Source organism: Micropterus salmoides, unplaced genomic scaffold (genome assembly GCF_014851395.1).
Source record: "Micropterus salmoides isolate LMB-PRFRI ecotype aquatic unplaced genomic scaffold, ASM1485139v1 Ms_hic_scaffold_2, whole genome shotgun sequence".
In the NCBI taxonomy this organism is placed as follows: domain Eukaryota; kingdom Metazoa; phylum Chordata; class Actinopteri; order Centrarchiformes; family Centrarchidae; genus Micropterus; species Micropterus salmoides.
The window spans coordinates 51,933,115-51,954,705 of record NW_024041150.1 but is presented as its reverse complement, the minus strand read 5'-3'; the positions used below and the strand labels follow the sequence as shown (position 1 = coordinate 51,954,705).

General features: G+C 40.5%; 1 protein-coding gene across 1 annotated transcript in view; it reads left to right on the top strand.

The window, feature by feature from the left end:
- LOC119912751 (zinc finger protein 658B-like) overlaps nucleotides 1-21,273 on the top strand; it is a 29,606-nt gene extending 8,333 nt beyond the window's left edge. The window contains exons 2-4 of the mRNA XM_038732041.1: nucleotides 3,008-3,263; nucleotides 7,270-8,132; nucleotides 19,952-21,273. Coding sequence (XP_038587969.1) covers nucleotides 3,195-3,263; nucleotides 7,270-8,132; nucleotides 19,952-20,981 — 1,962 coding nt within the window. The 5' untranslated portion in view covers nucleotides 3,008-3,194 and the 3' untranslated portion in view covers nucleotides 20,982-21,273. The remainder of the gene's footprint in view (nucleotides 1-3,007; nucleotides 3,264-7,269; nucleotides 8,133-19,951) is intronic.
- The last annotated feature ends 318 nt before the right edge of the window (nucleotides 21,274-21,591 follow it).

Genomic DNA, 21,591 nt, shown 5'->3' with positions numbered 1-21,591 from the left:
AAAAGCCCACTCTTTGGCCTCTGAGTCTGTTTGGGGTCAAAAGAAACCTCCAGACTTTCACTCTCAGTCCTTCAGAGTCTAACAGCTTCCAGAGGTTTTGTTGAAGAGTCAGACTGTGTTTGAGCGCCACCTGCTGCTCATTAAGCAGACAGACCAATAAAGATGAAGAATAAAGAGAACAGAGTGCTGCTGTTCCTCCATCTTCTGCTCTTTCCTTCATTGTTTTACTCTCTCTGGATGCTGCTGTGCTCGACAGGAAATCACTGACGTTTAGTGGCTGAACGAGCAGCTTTGATTTGTTATTGAACTTTCTAATGTGTCTGTTAGCTCACATGTCTTTGACCTTTACACCTCAGCTCATGTCAGCGTTGATGTTTCCTCCCTTACTGTAACGTACAGAAGCTGATGTGCTTCCTGCAGTAGTTTGGCTTGTATCTGCTGTAAGCTGCAGTTAATAATTAGATCTGTTATTTCTGGCTCTATTATTACTGAGGGATTCTCTGTTGTTTGACTCTTATGGCCCAAAAAAGGTAAGAATTACCAAAATAAAAGCTCCTGTGGTGAGTCAACATTTTTAAGGTACTGAAATACCTTTTAAACCAAAACTCAGATCAACATATGACACTAAATTAGTTTATATCTCATCATTATGATTCAGTGAGTGTTGATCTTTTAACATTTAAGATGTTAATTGTATGAAGTTTCTGTTATTTTAATGACTCATTAATGTAAAAGCAGGATTTTACTGCTGTAGTTGTTGAGCTGGAGCTCATTTTGTCAGACTGTAACTGATGATTGTCTTAGAGATTTTCAGTAGTAGAGTCTGGTGTGGAGGATTTATATCGTGTACAAGAAAAGTTATAATAATTATATAAACTGTTGGGAGTTTAACTAATAAAAAAATATTTTAAACACAAAATTTGAATGTTTCTTTTATGTTTGTGTGTAAAAGTCCTATTTTGTAAAATAACTAAAGCTGTCAGATAAATGTAGTGAAGTAAAAGTTCATTATTTCCCTCTGAGATGTGGAGTAGAAGTAGAAAGTAAAGTACAAGTACCTGAGTGCTGTACTTGAGTACAGCAGTGTAGTAAATATAGCTGTTGTGTTAATGTGAATGTTTTCTGAGCTCTCCAGTTTGTTCTGAGGGCCAAACAGACTGACAGTGACAGGAAGCAGCCAGCAGGAGGCAGCAGAGGAGCTTCAGTTTGTTCAACAGATGATAGTTTTAACACTGAGTGAGATATTCAAACTAGATCCTACATGCAAATGTTGTTTGTAAGGTTTTTAAATCATTTTGAAAGGATGTCGTTTACAAGATGTTGAAACAAGAGAAGGACACTTTTTATCTTTCAACTAAAACCAAACGTATCTTACACGACTGGCAAGAAGTTTTTTTCACGTCTTTTCTGTTACATTTTGCTGGACGGGTTTATTATTGTACTGTTTGCAGCAAATCTACCTAATATATATTCAGCAGGTCTCAGATGAAGCTCTTCCTTCATGGTTGTGATGATGTTGTTGGAACTAACAACTCGTCCTGTTTCACATTGGAGCTGGAAGTAAAACCCAGAGTTAACACAATCTGTCCATAAACAGCTTCAGTATCCTGGTTATCCAGGACAGTCTTGTTAGACTCATTGAGACCAGATCACCCAGAGAGACTCTGTTAAACCAGCTTCAGGATTAAGGCCCCAGATGGGAAGGAGCAATAAAGATTTATTGCATTAAGACATTTCTGATTTGGATTCCAAACACATGGAATTATTTCCATTTGCTGAATCATCATGAAGACGTTCAGAGCCTCTGCTGCTGCTGCTGCTCCCTTTTACACTCCTGGAGGAATATTAATATTAGAATTTCCACTTTTACTGTCCATCAGATCGGCCGACCAATCAAAAAGCAGCCTGTTTCTGCCCCGTAACAGACGTCCTCATAGGATCCAGCTGGGGCTCCTCTCTGCTCTACCTGTGAAAGTGAGGGGAACATCCTGGATGATGGAGGAGCTCAGTGGATCTCTGGGTCACCGGCTGGAGGACGGAGGAAGCAGAATGACCCAGAGACAACATGCTGCCTGTGAGGACGTCCCAGCAGAGACATGGAGGGGAGGGTTACACCATCACTACACATCTGTGTGTGTGTGTTGAAGAACAAACATCACATGACGCAGCAGTCTTTCTACAACACTTCCTCACTGACATCAGCTTGTTGTGTGGAGACATGTGTCTGTCCAGCTTCCTGTTGTGTGTTTGACTCTACTGTTAGCGGAAGGTGCTGACTGTGATCAGAGCTACAAGCCATTGTTATGTTAGAAATGCATTACAATGTTTGACTGGGGGCTCATTCACTCACCAGCATAAGCTTTGTACAGTGGGCACTTCACATCACTGGTTTACACACTGCCATATCATTTTTATCCTCTCGTGCAATTCCCTGTAATGTGCATTTATTTATGAAGTGAGCAACACATCAACATGTTGTTATATTTCTAATTTCTTCTGTATTAACGGAGACTAAAGAGGTTTGCAGGCTACATTCACAACACACAGTTTTCCTTCAGTGGCTTTGTGTTTGCATCTGTTTGGGCTGCTCATTAATGCAGCTGAATAGCCAGCTGATGTCCACATGTTCAGCTCTCTGCCTCCTATTCAAGCTGATCACCTGAAGAGAGGTGAAAATGTGCGTCAGTCGCCTTTTCAAGCAGCTGATACCCATTTGAATAGAGAACCACTTTAGAAACTCTGTGAAACGCTGTCTACGACAAATTCTTAATGATTCTGCCTTCTTGTAAATTCAACCTTGAATGTGACATGAAGTTATTTCTTTCTTTGTGTAAAAACATGATGTATAAAAAGCTTCAGCAGGATATTTTTCATGATCCTGTGATAATAACAAGCGCTTCATTAAAACTCTGCTCTGTGTGAAGCACACTCCTTCATACACATCAAATATGATCAGCTGGTTTCAGGAAACCAACTAACTAAACTTCATCTTCTGCCTGAAATCAAGGAGCCATGTTTCTAAACGGCCTTAGCGACAGTAACTAAGGGGCGGGGCGAGACGCCGTGACATCGCGAGAACACTCCGCGGGATCCCGCAGCGCTCCTGTATCTCAGCCTGAAGAGCTCCGAGACCAGAATCCAGACTCAGTCCAGGACAACACGGTCCACCAGTCACAGCGGAGACCTGCAGGACGATGGAGAACCAGAACCCGGACCACAGGAGCCAAACAGCAGCCTCGTGCTCTGATAGCGCCGATGTTCAGGTCAGTGTTCATGACTTCATCACGAGACTAAAGACACGAGGAAGAGTCTCGAGGGTCCGTGTATCATCCGTTCATTCTGTTGTTAGAGATCAGAGCCTGAAAACCCGCTCCAGGGTTTGTGTTGACGTGGTTTGATTTCCAAAGTGTCTCCGTGGTTCCTGTTTTCATCTTGAAGAGAGGAAGCTGAAAGAAAAACTCACGAGCGTTTCTCTTTTCTTTGTGCTGTGACTGTCGGCATTTTCCCGCGTTGCGCATGCGCGTGCAGCGCGTGTCATGGCTGAGCGCGCATAACAAACAATGATCCTTCTGATTGATCTGTGAGGAGGATTTCTTGTTAACCTTCACTGCTGCTTGTTTTGGGTTAGACTGCTTGAATCTCTGTCATGAAATCACAATTTGTTTTGGTCTAAACTTTATTAGCTCATCTGTTAATAACTATAAAGGTGGGTTTTGATAAGTGCTTTGAAAGAGTCCATGTCGCTGCAATCTAGGATGTGTATGGGTAAGGAGTTTCATAGGGAGCGGGCTGCAATGGTGAAAGCTCTGTCGTTCAAGACAAGCTGTTCACGGTTTATTCCTCAGAGAATTAAACACTTTTCCACAGTAATACCAAGAAAGAGGGCGTCAATTTTCTAGATGTGGTTAAAATTGTACAGATGATACTCTGACTTCCCGTTCCCATGAAGGCAGCACGGAGCTCCACCACATGTAGCTGACGGGGGAAAAAAAATACACATCTCATCAGTCACAGTGGACTAAACTGGCAGGTTTTAAAGTTGCAGACCACAGTTCTTCTGCAAGTAGTTTAAAGTTTAAACTCGTAATGTTGTGAATCTTTGGTGTAAACTTCCAGCGACTTTGTTTATGTAATTCTGTTAAACTCTCTGAATTTTATGCATCAAACAATAATGCTTTCTGACTTCCGTCTCACAAACACCTTCATTTCTGTATCAAAGAAACTCTTTCCCCTCTTTGTTGACATGTCAGACCATGTTTTCTTTATTTCAGCCATTATGAGTTTCTGTACCGGCTGCATTGACTTCCATTGTGACACTAATGCCACTCTGTTGTTTTGCATTGAACTTTGACGACACGCTGTCATCTGAAAACTCACAAGATCCACAACATAGAATCATCAATGTGTTAAGGCTGTTCTGGGACTATTTTGAAGCAGGTGAGGCAAATATGTTTGGAGTAGTACATGACAGCGTACAACTTGACACTTCCTGTTGCCAGCAGGTGGCGCTATGACATTGTGTTTTTGTTGGCATATGGATGTGTTCAGGGTTGGACTCTCATCCTACATGTACTGTTTGGTGCAGATATGAGCATGCACACTGAAGTTATAACAACTTCCAGTTTCACGGCAACTCATCGATTTTGGACGCCACACCACGGACACGCCCATTGATGAGAACTCACAGATGGCACAACTTTTCATTGTCAACTTTTCATAGGATTTGAAAATCTTTGAACGATACCCAGCCCTACTCATACTGCAACACTTCTCTTTGTAAAGAGAGAAAATGACAGGATAAAGTCGCTAACCTGCCTGTCAACGCGAGCTGGTCCATTTCATTGGATTTACCATTACCATTATTACCATTCATGTCTTAAATATGTGTGCACTCCAAATTTAGGCGTGGCTAGCTTAACTCACAAACGAGTGACAGAAACCCCCAAAACCCCCCAAGGTCCGAGGTCCACCCACCATAGTCTCTTAATATCCTGTGGGAAACACTGATTGTTTTAACGATTCTTAACCCTTTCTCTACTTTTTTGTGTCATTAAAGTTACTTCTTTTTAGCTGTTCTGTAACATGATTCATTATTATAATATAGCCTTTTATATTTTTTGACACTCTGGATCGGAAATTCACCAATAGGTTTCAAAATCAAACTTACCGTAATTTTTAAAAGTTCTACATGCATAATTTGACACCGTTAAAACTCAAACACACACAATTGTATTGTAAGAGAATAACATAGGGTAACATATCAAACATAAGTATATAGTGTTATAGACTTGGTGTCTACTACAGTGTACATGTCATGATCTCATTCACTGGTTACGTGACCTGCAGCAGGTGTCGATGATTCATCCTTACTACTACATTGTATATTATCAGATCCTTAAGCAAATACTGTGCGACATTACCTAGGGGTTGAGCAAACATTACATCACTTTATCTGGTACTCTAAGCAAACAGTACCTGCATACATTAGCTAGTTTTATTGCATATTCCCAACTTGACATGGTCTCAGTAGCTTCACTTCACATGTAGAGACATTGGAAAATTATTGATTATTTAGCAGCCTATCATCCTTAGGCAAAAAAAAATTACAGAAGTGCTGATAGTGAGTTAGTTAAAATTACCTTATTATCATCGATAGGCGATCCAATTGGCACAAGCCTACTTTGACTCTCTATAGAGTAGCCTTTAGGGATGGTGATCGTAAGGAGCCTGTAAATCACCGGTCTAATTCTCTTGGAGGATGTCGTTAAAGTACGAAGTGTGTAAAATTACCATTAAATCCAAAATCGACTTTCTGATTGGTGTGGGGCATTGCTCCAAGAGGCGTTTTTGTATGTCTGGACCTAATACATAATCCATAGAAATTTTGTACACGTAGGTAAAACTTTTGGCCGGGGGCTGCCATTTTGCCACAGCCATGTGCGAGACCTATAAAATATTAAATTTTCCGCCCCTCCTGAGTTATGTGCAAAGTTTAAACATGTTTAGGCCTCCAAAAATCAGCTCACTTTGCAGAAGAGAAAAAAAATTCCATCAGTTCCAAAAGGGTCCTTGCATGTTTTATGCTCAGGCCCTTATTATAAGAACTGACAACATGCATTTGTTTGCCTTAAGTAGTGACACACATTTTGCTCAGGAAAAACATTTTATTTATGTTTCTTCACTATATTAATCTGAATGATTTTTTTGCACATTTTGCAGAGAAACAACTCTATTATTTCAAGAAAACCCATTCTCACGGTGGCTTATTAATGACGCAGCCTATCAAACAACTTAAACCAACATCTGCACCCTGTGTGTTCACTGCAGCTTTACCTGGTCCGTGCATAAAATATCTTAATGTAAGTTAAGTCTAGTCTGTGAAGTCTGTGCGAAAACACATAGACATAAGACAACTGACCATACTTCTCGGTGTGAATGCACTCAAAATAGTAAGTACAAGTATGGAAGTGCACAAATTGATACACAGAGAGAGAGAGACTTTTATTTAAATGTCCCTTATTTTCAGATCTCAATGATGACAGTTGTGACTCCTCTCTCCTCTCCCTCTCCCTGCTCCTCTCTCTCCCCCCTAAAACCCACAGAACCTGCCAGAGCTTTCCAGAACAAAAAACAGCTACCTCAGAGTTCATCTTCGACTCATGATGCCTGTGCTCCTTTGTCTCCTACATATTTGGGCTACAGCCTTTTGTTGCAGTTTTTATAATTGAAGTAAATTTATGAAGATGCTGTTTATTCTGTTTTTGTAGTTTATTCCAGGGGAAAGCTATAATTGTCAAGCTATAAGATGTTCACAGTAACCAGGCAAAGGCTTCTATGGTTTAAGTCAGAGGGGGTGGAATTTGTTGCCCATGTTTCCTGGCAATAAATTAAACAGTTGTCATTTCATGATGCTTTAATATCTGTTAATTTTAATACTTAATAAATTGTTTTTTTGACTAATTAAATAAATATACAGTATACTGTATAATGCTACATGATAAATAATAGGCTTTAAATAGATTGGTCGATACTGCTTTCAGCAATCTGTGATTGGCCCAAAAAATCCTGATTGGAGCACCTCTATAGTATACTAATTGTTCATTTTGTACGCATTATGCAGTGAATACTGACTGAGTAGTAGGCAGTATGTTGGTATGCAATGTCGAACACAGACATGCTCTAAATGTTGTTTTATGGTTCTAGATAGCTCGCTCCACCATGGCATCTCACTCACTGTCTTTCTTTCTGTATGTCTGTCTGTTGATATAGAAACAAAGAGGAAGACATGGACTCAAATGTCACCGCTGTCAGCACTGTGACAAATCCTTTACAACATCTGGATATTTAAAGATTCATCAGAGACTTCACACTGGAGAGAAACTGTACAGCTGTGACCAGTGTGAGAAAGCTTTCACTACATCTGGTCAACTTAAAATCCACCTACGTGTTCACACTGGAGAAAAAGCGCACAGCTGTGACCAGTGTGAGAAAGCTTTCACTACATCAGGTCAACTGAAAATCCACCTACGTGTTCACACTGGAGAAAAAGCGCACAGCTGTGACCAGTGTGGAAAAGCTTTCACTCAACCAGGTCAACTTAAAATCCACCAACGTGTTCACACTGGAGAGAAACCATACAGCTGTGACCAGTGTGGGAAAGCTTTCAGTACAACAGGCCACCTAAAAAGCCACCAACGTGTTCACACTGGAGAGAAACCATATTGCTGTGACATATGTGGAAAGGCTTTCACTCGATCAGATCACATTAACAAACACAGACGTGTTCACACTGGAGAGAAACCCTACTGGTGTGAACAATGTGGGAAAACTTTCGGTCGGTTTGATAAGTTAGAAAAACACAGACGTCTTCACACTGGAGAAAAGCCGTATTGGTGTGAACAATGTGGGAAAACTTTCCGTGGGGCTGATAAGTTAGAAGTCCACCGCCGTGTTCACACTGGAGAGAAACCGTACTGGTGTGAACAATGTGGGAAAAGTTTTGCTCAATCAGGTAACCTAAAAGCCCACCGACGTGTTCACACTGGAGAGAAACCGTACAGCTGTGACCAATGTGGGAAAGCGTTTAAAGAGCGTCGTACACTTAGAAGCCACAAACTCATTCACACCACATCGTTGTGAATTCTTTTTTAAAGTCAAGTTAGCCGTTTCCTCATGCTTATCCTCCCTGTGTCCCGTGCAAGAGAGTGAAAGACTAGAGTACCACTCAGCATAGTTGCCACAGAGGTTGCGGTGTAGATATTATCTAGATATTTTCTACGTTACATTAGCATGTAGCTGACGCATTTAGCCAAAGCTTATAACTTACGCTTACAACTGCTATATATGTCAGAGGTTGCACGCTTCTGGAGCAACTAGGGGTGTAATGCTATCAGTGTGTAATGCTATGTTAAATACATCATTTTTTAATATTTGACTACACAGATAAAATCAGAAGAAAGGAAACAGATGTTTGTTGTTGTTACTCCGGTTTTACACACAACGCAAATTTTCAATTTCCGTTGCACGAGTTTGACCGCTGGACTACTCGCACAAGTTTTCCACACTCGACAATGCAACAGCATAAATAAACAACCTGCCATTACTACAGCTGTATGAACACAAACTGAACATTTTGCTGTGATGTAGTTGCAACAAATGGATCAAACGGATGACGAAATAATAAAAAATAAATAAAAAATATCATGATGCCCATATGTGTTAAAAAAAAAAAAAAGTAATTATAATGCATTATCAAGATTTTATATTTTATATTGTTAATACAATGACCCTGTGCAAGATAGATATGGGTGAGCAGCCTACACAATATACACACAGAGGTGTCGGCAGTAGGGAAGCATTTTAAATTGTCGGAGAAAGACGCAAATATCGCCATTTGCAGACACTGTTCTGCTGAATTGTCTCCTAGCACATCCACTATCTGTGGCTGACGTCTTAGAAAAGGCAACAAACGATCTGAACCACTTTGAGTGTTTCTGTCACTTGTTTATGACACGCCGATTAAGCTAGCCACACGTATTCAAGCCTTTATGGTAACTGAAATGAACTAGAGCGTTCTTTTTGCACAAAGACGCTAAAAGTGTGTGTGTGAACGTATATATTTCTATTGCATAGCCAAAATTACTAGATAGGCAGGGTGTAACGACTGTGTGGTGTAACGTTAGGCCCAGGGTTTTATAGTGCGAGCATTTCACTCTCATATGCCCCCTAAAAATACATATTTGCGAACCGGAAAACTGATGTACGGGTCACAGTTGCAACTGTACGTAATCTTCCATTTTGTCGGACCGAGCTCTGACCGCTTGAACAGCCCTGTTACTCAAACTAAATTATGATATAAAAAACTGCGCAGCGCATCAACATAGCTCTGTGCAATTAATAAAATTTTGATCTCATTTAAACTGGCACACAGCTTGTCCGAAGCGCGCCTGGCCGCTCCGTGATCTCCTGGCCCTGTCCGCCCCAGCGACCCACTCCCTCTCCGGTACCTACAATGAGTTGTGTAGGAGGCCTACTACCGGCGTGCTATGAACAGTTTGTGATCGTTCCCTCTGGCTGGATGAATTTTTTGCACATAATCCATGGACAACAACTGGGGGCCTGACGCTAAATTCCACGATCTCACGGAGAAAAGAAAGGTGAGGTCGAAACAGTGTAGAGAGACTGCCGCAGCTGTTGTTAAGCTGCTTCCACCAATTATCAAAACAAGTTAATTAAGATAAAACTATAATTGGCGGGGAGCCGTTTCACGACACTTGTTTTGTTTTATAAACCCAGCGCACCCCTTTCCTTTACAGCTGAGCCTCTTGTCCCTCCCTAAAAGGTGTGTTCAGTGTTGCTTTACCTGATCGGTTCTTGTAAAGTATCCACTGTGTTTGCATCTTCTAATGTCATAGCGATTTATAGTTTTCTCACCGTTGGTTTATGTCACTGTATCTCCCGACAAAACACCGCGGTTTTATTTCAGCATTCTGTAACGTAACTTTGTCAACTCAAGTAGTTCACCTGTCACAAGGCGCTATACAAGTACGGAGCATTTAAATTTACCTGCTCTGCTCCCCTCCGTGTACTCACACACACTGAGCCCTCTCAGTGACCCATCCTTCACCCAAACAGGGATGGAAATTAACACCAGCTAAATGCGGGTGGATTTTCCGTTTGGCTGCCAAATGTCTGAATGGTGACCCGCCACATTGGCTGTTAAAAATATCAGTCATATAATTTCTATTTGACGATAATTAGCAGCAGACCAGCGTTCTTGTTATGTCGCACTTAAATTGGTCCCTGATGTTAGATGATATCTAAAATTGTGTAACACACGGATTAGATGCATTCATTGGTTGGTGGCTGGTAAATTTCCACCCCTGCAACTTGGGGGAAACTGATGTCGTCCTCTTGCGCTCTAGATGCTGGTTAAAGTTAACAATGATTATTGTTTCTTATTTCCTGGGTTATTTTGGAGTAATGTACATATATCCTAGTTTTTAAAAAGAAAGTATTACATTTTAAGAGTTCAATAGATTAAGGTTTCATAAGGCAATGAGTAAACCTGTTAAATAATTGTGATCTCAATATTGACCAAAGTAATTAGCAGCCCTACATGAACATTTAATTTGTTGTGTGAAACTGCTCCTCTGCCTTCTTTTTGTAAAGGCTAATGCTTCATTCACTACATTTTTTTTATTCTTAACTTGAAAAAACTTTAGAATTTGTTTTTTAATTTGGTGAAGAGCGTATTATGATTTGTTTAGGACTCAAAACTCAAAGTGTAAGACTTGGACTTGACTTGGGAATTGTTGGTCCTTGACTTAAGACTTGACTCGGACTTGCCAGTCATGATCAGTCTGGACTTGGGACTCAACTCGACTTGACTCTGACTTGTAAAATGATGACTTGGTCCCACCTCTGCAGAAGACAACAGGGAAATTAGAAACAACGTTTGGAATTGGCTAACGTTAGCTGGCTATTTAGCTAACTGTGCCTTTTATTGAAACACTTTCACCTTTTCATAAAGCCGAAGCACTCGTCAGTGTCACTTTTTGTGAACAGATCTATCACAGCCTGAATGGAGCGGGACATAAAGAAGTTTGATGTGCTACAGCAAACTATTCAAATTTTGAACTCAGCGTTCTGCATAAATAGTTATGATTACTGACGAGTTAGTAGCCTACTTGAAATTAAAGTTGGAGACTAACTACCATGCAGCCTAGAGCATTTTAATGCACAAAGTTAATGAATAAAAAACAACCCCAAAATGAAACTGCAGTAACTGGAATTAATATTATAATAGTGGTAAACTGTACACTAAACTAACAGTACAAATTATAGTAAATAAAATTAAAAAGTAAAATTGCATGCAAGCAAACATTATCTAGTTTGAAACAACTAAAACACAAAATCACACATTTCACATGATTTTCAGTAATGTTGCAAACATAAACGTCATAGTCGATTTAAGACAATGGATTTTTGCAGGAAATCCGACCAGTTCTTCACAAAGAAAACAGGCCTATACAGACTGAGAAGGTTGGTGAATGCTTCAGTTTTTAGATTACAACCTGGTCACATATAGGCCATAAAAATTTGATGAGTATATTTAAATTTCACAATTCCTCTTTTACAGGTGCGTTGCTGACTTAACCGGTTACAGCTCAAAGTGGCGTCTGTCTTATAATATGTTGAAAACGTCTTAAAAGGTGTTGAATTTTACTTCAGGATACTTGTGTATATACCCTGTATATGTACTTTTATTAATCCTCTATATGTCATTACCATATGTTCTTTGCTCATCTTATGTGATGTTATGATTTCCACTTAGTGTACCAGTGTTTTGATATAATGACCTTCTGTGAGATTGTTTTGTGTCATGCTTTCCTGTGAGAAAGGAGTTTCCACTGTGGCTCAAGGCTGAGAAAGGCTTTTCTGTTGGACTCCACAATTATTCTCTAGCATTAAATATCTTCTCTGTTTCTCTGGGTCAGACTCTCTAACAGCCCTCTGGTGTATGAGCTCTGCCCTTCCGCTGAATCACTCTGTTATTCTTACTTTAATAAATATCACAAAGACACCTGTTTGTTGTAACTTCTTTATTTCTTCAGAAGGAAATATACCAAACCTCCAGTCAAACGTACTGTGACATGTTCACCATCATCCCGTCAGTTCTGTGAGGGCACCGGATTGAAAATAAATCTATAAATTTTATAAATTACTCTCAAGATTTGTACCACAACCTGGGGCTGCATTAAGCTGCAGCATCAATGAGCATCTGTCTGCAAGAAAAACTGGCAGATGAAGGATTGGATGATGGTTTCCATGATGTCATCACCGCTGTCACCACAGACCGTCACTTCTGAGCTGATCAGAAATCAAAGAGAGAAAAGTTGTGTTTTCAAAGGAGCATGATGAAAGTGAAACGTCCTGTTTTGATCCTGCAGTCACAAACCTTTAACTTCTACTTCAGATTCTGATGTCGTCTGTGCAGCAGCACCAAAACAAGCGGTGGAAGCTGATTTACAAAGGTGGAAAACCTCTTTATCGTCTTCTCACTCTCACATTCCTTATTAAATATCATGTTTTCTAATGAACTGCATCACTTGTGGAAAACAAAAGCCCACTCTTTGGCCTCTGAGTCTGTTTGGGGTCAAAAGAAACCTCCAGACTTTCACTCTCAGTCCTTCAGAGTCTAACAGAGCTTCCAGAGGTTTTGTTGAAGAGTCAGACTGTGTTTGAGCGCCACCTGCTGCTCATTAAGCAGACAGACCAATAAAGATGAAGAATAAAGAGAACAGAGTGCTGCTGTTCCTCCATCTTCTGCTCTTTCCTTCATTGTTTTACTCTCTCTGGATGCTGCTGTGCTCCGACAGGAAATCACTGACGTTTAGTGGCTGAACGAGCAGCTTTGATTTGTTATTGAACTTTCTAATGTGTCTGTTAGCTCACATGTCTTTGACCTTTACACCTCAGCTCATGTCAGCGTTGATGTTTCCTCCCTTACTGTAACGTACAGAAGCTGATGTGCTTCCTGCAGTAGTTTGGCTTGTATCTGCTGTAAGCTGCAGTTAATAATTAGATCTGTTCTGGCTCTATTATTACTGAGGGATTCTCTGTTGTTTGACCCTTATGGCCCAAAAAAGGTAAGAATTACCAAAATAAAAGCTCCTGTGGTGAGTCAACATACTGAAATATTTTTATAACAAAACTAAGATCAACATATGACAGTAAGTTACTTCTTATGTCATCATTATGACTCAGTGAGTGTTGATTTTTTTTAACATTAAAGATATTAATTATATAAAGTTTCTGTTATTTTAATGACTCATTAATGTAAAGCAGGATTTTACTGCTGTAGTTGTTGAGCTGGAGCTCATTTTGTATCAGACTGTAACTGATGATTGTCTTAGAGATTTTCAGTAGTAGAGTCTGGTGTGGAGGATTTATATCGTGTACAAGAAAAGTTATAATAATTATATAAACTGTTGGGAGTTTAACTAATAAAAAATATATTTTAAACACAAAATTTGAATGTTTCTTTTATGTTTGTGTGTAAAAGTCCTACTTTGTAAAATAACTAAAGCTGTCAGATAAATGTAGTGAAGTAAAAGTTCATTATTTCCCTCTGAGATGTGGAGTAGAAGTAGAAAGTAAAGTACAAGTACCTGAGTGTTGTACTTGAGTACAGCAGTGTAGTAAATGTAGCTGTTGTGTTAATGTGAATGTTTTGTGAGGAGCTCTCCAGTTTGTCCTGAGGGACGAACAGACTGACAGTGACAGGAAGCAGCCAGCAGGAGGCAGCAGAGGAGCTTCAGTTTGTTCAACAGATGATAGTTTTCACTTTAAAGTCACTGGAGGAGCAAACTGTGTGCAGAGGGTTTGTATCCTGTTACCTTTAATAGAAACAACCAGTCCTGCTATAATGGAAGATCAGCAGCCCAGTAAGTTTGTTGTTGTTCACAGATTTTAACAGCACTAACATTTTACATTTCATATTAATGACTCTGAAGCTGAAGAAACAAATGCTCGTCTGACAGCATCTCATATTTATTGTGTTCAACTTGTTCCAGTTCTTGAAGTTCAGCAATATGATGTTAACACTGAGTGAGATATTCAAACTAGATCCTACATGCAAATGTTGTTTGTAAGGTTTTTAAATCATTTTGAAAGGATGTCGTTTGACTGGCAAGAAGTTTTTTTCACGTCTTTTCTGTTACATTTTGCTGGACGGGTTTATTATTGTACTGTTTGCAGCAAATCTACCTAATATATTCAGCAGGTCTCAGATGAAGCTCTTCCTTCATGGTTGTGATGATGTTGTTGGAACTAACAACTCGTCCTGTTTCACATTGGAGCTGGATGTAAAACCCAGAGTTAACACAATCTGTCCATAAACAGCTTCAGTATCCTGGTTATCCAGGACAGTCTTGTTAGACTCATTGAGACCAGATCACCCAGAGAGACTCTGTTAAACCAGCTTCAGGATTAAGGCCCCAGATGGGAAGGAGTAATAAAGATTTATTGCATTAAGACATTTCTGATTTGGATTCCACACACATGGAATCATTTCCATTTGCTGAATCATCATGAAGACGTTCAGAGCCTCTGCTGCTCCCTTTTACATTCCTGGAGGAATATTAATATTAGAATTTCCACTTTTACTGACCATCAGATCAGCCGACCAATCAACAAGCAGCCTTTTTCTGCCCGGTAACAGACGTCCTCATAGGATCCAGCTGGGGCTCCTCTCTGCTCCACCTGTGAAAGTGAGGGGAACATCCTGGATGATGGAGGAGCTCGGTGGATCTCTGGGTCACCGGCTGGAGGACGGAGGAAGCAGAATGACCCAGAGACAACATGCTGCCTGTGAGGACGTCCCAGCAGAGACATGGAGGGGAGGGTTACATCATCACTACACATCTGTGTCACATAAACATCACATGACACAGCAGTCTTTCTACAATACTTCCTCACTGACATCAGCTTGTTGTGTGGAGACATGTGTCTGTCCAGCTTCCTGTTGTGTGTTTGACTCTACTGTTAGCGGAAGGTGCTGACTGTGATCAGAGCTACAAGCCATTGTTATGTTAGAAATGCATTACAATGTTTGACTGGGGGCTCATTCACTCACCAGCATAAGCTTTGTACAGTGGGCACTTCACATCACTGGTTTACACACTGCCATATCATTTTTATCCTCTCGTGCAATTCCCTGTAATGTGCATTTATTTATGAAGTGAGCGTCACATCAACATGTTGTTATATTTCTAATTTCTTCTGTATTAACGGAGACTAAAGAGGTTTGCAGGCTACATTCACAACACACAGTTTTCCTTCAGTGGCTTTGTGTTTGCATCTGTTTGGGCTGCTCATTAATGCAGCTGAATAGCCAGCTGATGTCCACATGTTCAGCTCTCTGCCTCCTATTCAAGCTGATCACCTGAAGAGAGGTGAAAATGCGCATCAGTCGCCTTTTCAAGCAGCTGATACCCATTTGAATAGAGAACCACTTTAGAAACCCTGTGAAACGCTGTCTACGACAAATTCTTAATGATTCTGCCTTCTTGTAAATTCAACCTTGAATGTGACATGAAGTTATTTCTTTCTTTGTGTAAAAACATGATGTATAAAAAGCTTCAGCAGGATATTTTTCATGAGCCTCTGATGTGATAATAACAAGCGCTTCATTAAAACTCTGCTCTGTGTGAAACACACTCCCTCATACACATCAAATATGATCAGCTGGTTTCAGGAAACCAACTAACTAAACTTCATCTTCTGCCTGAAATCAAGGAGCCATGTTTCTAAACGGCCTTAGCGACAGTAACTAAGGGGCGGGGCGAGACGCCGTGACATCGCGAGAACACTCCGCGGGATCCCGCAGCGCTCCTGTATCTCAGCCTGAAGAGCTCCGAGACCAGAATCCAGACTCAGTCCAGGACAACACGGTCCACCAGTCACAGCGGAGACCTGCAGGACGATGGAGAACCAGAACCCGGACCGCAGGAGCCAAACAGCAGCCTCGTGCTCTGATAGCGCCGATGTTCAGGTCAGTGTTCATGACTTCATCACGAGACTAAAGACACGAGGAAGAGTCTCGAGGGTCCGTGTATCATCCGTTCATTCTGTTGTTAGAGATCAGAGCCTGAAAACCCGCTCCAGGGTTTGTGTTGACGTGGTTTGATTTCCAAAGTGTCTCCGTGGTTCCTGTTTTCATCTTGAAGAGAGGAAGCTGAAAGAAAAACTCACGAGCGTTTCTCTTTTCTTTGTGCTCTGACTGTCGGCATTTTCCCGCGTTGCGCATGCGCGTGCAGCGCGTGTCATGGCTGAGCGCGCATAACAAACAATGATCCTTCTGATTGATCTGTGAGGAGGATTTCATGTTAACCTTCACTGCTGCTTGTTTTGGGTTAGACTGCTTGAATCTCTGTCATGAAATCACAATTAGTTTTGGTCTAAACTTTATTAGCTCATCTGTTAATAACTATAAAGGTGGGTTTTGATAAGTGCTTTGAAAGAGTCCATGTCGCTGCAATCTAGGATGTGTATGGGTAAGGAGTTTCATAGGGAGCGGGCTGCAATGGTGAAAGCTCTGTCGTTCAAGACAAGCTGTTCACGGTGTATTCCTCAGAGAATTAAACTCTTTTCCACAGTAATACCAAGAAGAGGGCGTCAATTTTCTAGATGTGGTTAAAATTGTACAGATGATACTCTGACTTCCCGTTCCCATGAAGGCAGCACGGAGCTCCACCACATGTAGCTGACGGGGGAAAAAAAATACACATCTCATCAGTCACAGTGGACAAAACTGGCAGGTTTTAATGTTGCAGACCACAGTTCTTCTGCAAGTAGTTTAAACTCGTAATGTTGTGAATCTTTGGTGTAAACTTTGTTTAGAATAATGTAATTCTGTTAAACTCTCTGAATTTTATGCATCAAACAATAATGCTTTATGACTTCCGTCTCGCTATATGTCATTACCTTATGTTCTTTGCTCATCTTATGTGATGTTATGATTTCCACTTAGTGTACCAGTGTTTTGATATAATGACCTTCTGTGAGATTGTTTTGTGTCATGCTTTCCTGTGAGAAAGGAGTTTCCACTGTGGCTCAAGGCTGAGAAAGGCTTTTCTGTTAGACTCCACAATTATTCTCTAGCATTAAATGTCTTCTCTGTTTCTCTGGGTCAGACTCTCTAACAGCCCTCTGGTGTATGAGCTCTGCCCTTCAGCTGAATCACTCTGTTATTCTTACTTTAATAAATATCACAAAGACACCTGTTTGTTGTAACTTCTTTATTTCTTCAGAAGGAAATATACCAAACCTCCAGTCAAACGTACTGTGACATGTTCACCATCATCCCGTCAGGTCTGTGAGGGCACCGGATTGAAAATAAAACTATAAAATTTTATAAATTACTCTCAAGATTTGTACCACAACCTGGGGCTGCATTAAGCTGCAGCATCAATGAGCATCTGTCTGCAAGAAATAACTGGCAGAGGAAGGATTGGATGATGGTTTCCATGATGTGATCATGATGAAAGTGAAACGTCCTGTTTTGATCCTGCAGTCACAAACCTTTAACTTCTACTTCAGATTCTGATGTCGTCTGTGCAGCAGCCCCAAAACAAGCGGTGGAAGCTGATTTACAAAGGTGGAAAACCTCTTTATCGTCTTCTCACTCTCACATTCCTTATTAAATATCATGTTTTCTAATGAACTGCATCATTTGTGGAAAACAAAAGCCCACTCTTTGTCCTCTGAGTCTGTTTGGGGTCAAAAGAAACCTCCAGACTTTCACTCTCAGTCCTTCAGAGTCTAACAGCTTCCAGAGGTTTTGTTGAAGAGTCAGACTGTGTTTGAGCGCCACCTGCTGCTCATTAAGCAGACAGACCAATAAAGATGAAGAATAAAGAGAACAGAGTGCTGCTGTTCCTCCATCTTCTGCTCTTTCCTTCATTGTTTTACTCTCTCTGGATGCTGCTGTGCTCTGACAGGAAATCACTGACGTTTAGTGGCTGAACGAGCAGCTTTGATTTGTTATTGAACTTTCTAATGTGTCTGTTAGCTCACATGTCTTTGACCTTTACACCTCAGCTCATGTCAGCGTTGTTTCCTCCCTTACTGTAACGTACAGAAGCTGATGTGCTTCCTGCAGTAGTTTGGTTTGTATCTGCTGTAAGCTGCAGTTAATAATTAGATCTGTTCTGGCTCTATTATTACTGAGGGATTCTCTGTTGTTTGACCCTTATGGCCCAAAAAAGGTAAGAATTACCAAAATAAAAGCTCCTGTGGTGAGTCAATATACTGAAATACTTTTTATAACAAAACTAAGATCAACATATGACAGTAAGTTACTTCTTATCTCATCATTATGACTCAGTGAGTGTTGATTTTTTTTTTTTTTAACATTAGATATTAATTATATAAAGTTTCTGTTATTTTAATGACTCATTAATGTAAAAGCAGGATTTTACTGCTGTAGTTGTTGAGCTGGAGCTCATTTTGTATCAGTGAGGTGGTTGTTATTCACAGATTTTAACAGCACAAACATTTTACATTTCATGTCATGAAATCACAATTTGTTCAGCCACCAAAATTAATTGACCCAAAATAGCAATAAAAGCACTTTCGGTGTTGAGTCAAAAAAACAATTAAATATTACCGAACAATTACGTTGACATGTCGGCATTGTGGAAGCATTTTAAAGTGTCACAGAAAGACACACAAATTGGGCGGGTCCTCGCACTTGTAGCGCGTCGGGGTGTGAGCCGGCCGAGTTGCATATTCTGGAGCTCTACTGGCTTTTTTGTGCGTCTTGGGATGATAAATGTACCACAAAAATCTTGGTGATTCAGTGTGCATGGGCTGCATCTTTGAAGGGACACTTCCTTATTCCAGCAGGTGGCACTATGAGGTTGGGTGAATTTTGTCCTGTAGATGTGTTCAGGGCATGACCCTTATCAAATATGTGAGAGAGGAATGAACTTTGACGACACGCTGTTATCCGAAAACTCACAAGATTCACAACATAGAATCATCAATGTGTTAAGGCTGTTCTGAGACTATTTTGAAGCAGGTGAGGCAAATATGTTGGGAGTAGTACATGACAGCGTAAAACTTGACACTTCCTGTGGCCAGCAGGTGGCGCTATGACTGTGGGTGAATGTCGGCATGTACATATGTTCAGGGCGGGACTCTTATTAAACATGTAAAATTCTGAGCATGTACAGTGAAGTTACACCAACTTCCTGTGTCAAGGTGAAGCGCGGAACTTCGCTGCCAGGTTTTACAACATGACCTCATCAATGTCTTATGGTTTTCCTGGGTAGACGGGTATTTTTAGGCCCCCAAAATTGAGGTTGCTTCCCAGACGAGAGAGAGGAGAAAAAAAATTCTTCAGTTTCAATACTGATATCATAATAAATTCATTTTATGGCCTATGGTACTGAAAATGTAGCTCAATGATTTATAGTTAAGCTGGGTGTAAGGTTCAGTTTGACAAATAGCATTACAAGGTAGCAACAGAAAATGAGACAACTGATAGCGTTGCTGAGGAGAGATAGGCTATCGTCATATTGTCAGATTCTATGTTGTGAATCCTCTACCAAATTTCACACATTTCATAAGGGTCACGCCCTGAACACATCATGCAAATATTCACCCAACATCATGGCGCCACCCACTGGTAAGTGGTATTTTACCCTTCCCAAATTTATATTTTAATGTGCATTTTTTTTTCAATTTCTCTGTTGCTTTTATGTTTAATGTAAAGCACTTTGAATTACCTTTGTTGTTGAAATGTGCTATACAAATAAACTTGCCTTGCTACACCTTGACATCTCACTTACTGTGTTTCTCTCTGTTGATAGAGGAGAAAAAGAGAGGGACTCAAACGCGACAAATCCTTCACAACATCTGGATATTTGAAGATTCATCAGAGAGTTCACACTGGAGAGGAACTGTACAGCTGTGACCAGTGTGGGAAAGCTTTCACTACATCAGTTGCCTTAAAAATCCACCAACATGTTCACACTGGAGAGAAACCGTACTGGTGTGAACAGTGTGGAAAAACTTTTGCTCGATCAGGTGTCCTAAAAATCCACCAATGTGTTCACACTGGAGAGAAACCGTATTGGTGTGAACAATGTGGGAAGGTTTTCACTAGATCAGTTCACCTAAAACACCACCAACGTGTTCACACTGGAGAGAAGCCGCACTGGTGTGAACAGTGTGGAAAAACTTTCAGCAGATCTGATAAGTTACTAATCCACCAACGTGTTCACACTGGAGAGAAACCGCACTGGTGTGAACAGTGTGGAAAAACGTTCTCTCAGTCAGGTCACCTAAAAAACCACCAACGAGTTCACACTGGAGAGAAGCCGTATTGGTGTGAACAGTGTGGAAAAACTTTTGCTCGAGCAGGTGTCCTAAAAAACCACCAACGTGTTCACACTGGAGAGAAACCTCACTGGTGTGAACAATGTGGGAAAGTTTTCACTAGATCAGTTCACCTAAAACACCACCAACGTGTTCACACTGGACAGAAACCATACTGGTGTGAACAGTGTGGAAAAACTTTTGCTGAATCAGGTAACCTAAAAAGGCACCAACTTGTTCACACTGGAGAGAAACCTCACTGGTGTGAACAGTGTGGAAAAACGTTTGCTCGAGCAGGTGCCCTAAAAGTGCACCAACGTGTTCACACTGGAGAGAAACCGTACTGGTGTGAACAGTGTGGGAAATCTTTCGCTCATCCAGGTGCCCTAAAAGTGCACCAACGTGTTCACACTGGAGAGAAACCGCACTGGTGTGAACAGTGTGGGAAAACTTTTGCTCAATCAGGGGACCTAAAAAAGCACCAACGTGTTCACACTGGAGAGAAACCGTACAGCTGTGGCAAATGTGGCAAATCTTATACCGACAGGAGAACCCTTAAAGAACACAAATGCATTCACAAAGAATCAGTGTGACAGTTTTCACAGAGCCAAGCTAGCTGTTTCCTGCTGCCCTGAATACAACCACCTGTTATCATGTGACTGTATTAATAACAATAATAAACAGAAGGACTAGTAACAATAATTGAAGTGGGGGTGTGTTATCCGACATTAGCAAAATTAAATAAGGTTGATTGAGGAACTGACAGTTTGTTATAAAGTCATTGTGACCATGGCCAAGCCATCAAAAAATTGATTTTACCTATATCAGTGTGTCTGGGGTCTTAAAGTCTTTAAAAAGTTAATAAATCAATTTTGGGAAAATTAAGGCCATTAAAATGATTTGTCTTAATCGCCATTTAACAAGGTATAATATAGATACTTTGGTCAATGTGAAAATCCTTTTTGCACAAAGAGTTGGTGCGCTTAAAATCTGTGTCAACGTATTTACTTTTATATTGCATAGCCAAAATTACTAGATAGGTAGGTTGTCACAACTGTGCGATTATTTATTTTTTTGTTGTTTTTGTTTTTTCCTGTGTTGTGTAACGCTAGACCCAGGGATCTACAGTGCGAGCATTTCACACTCATATGCCCCTAAAAATAGATCCTCCAAACTTTACGAGTCACAGATACAACTAGGGAT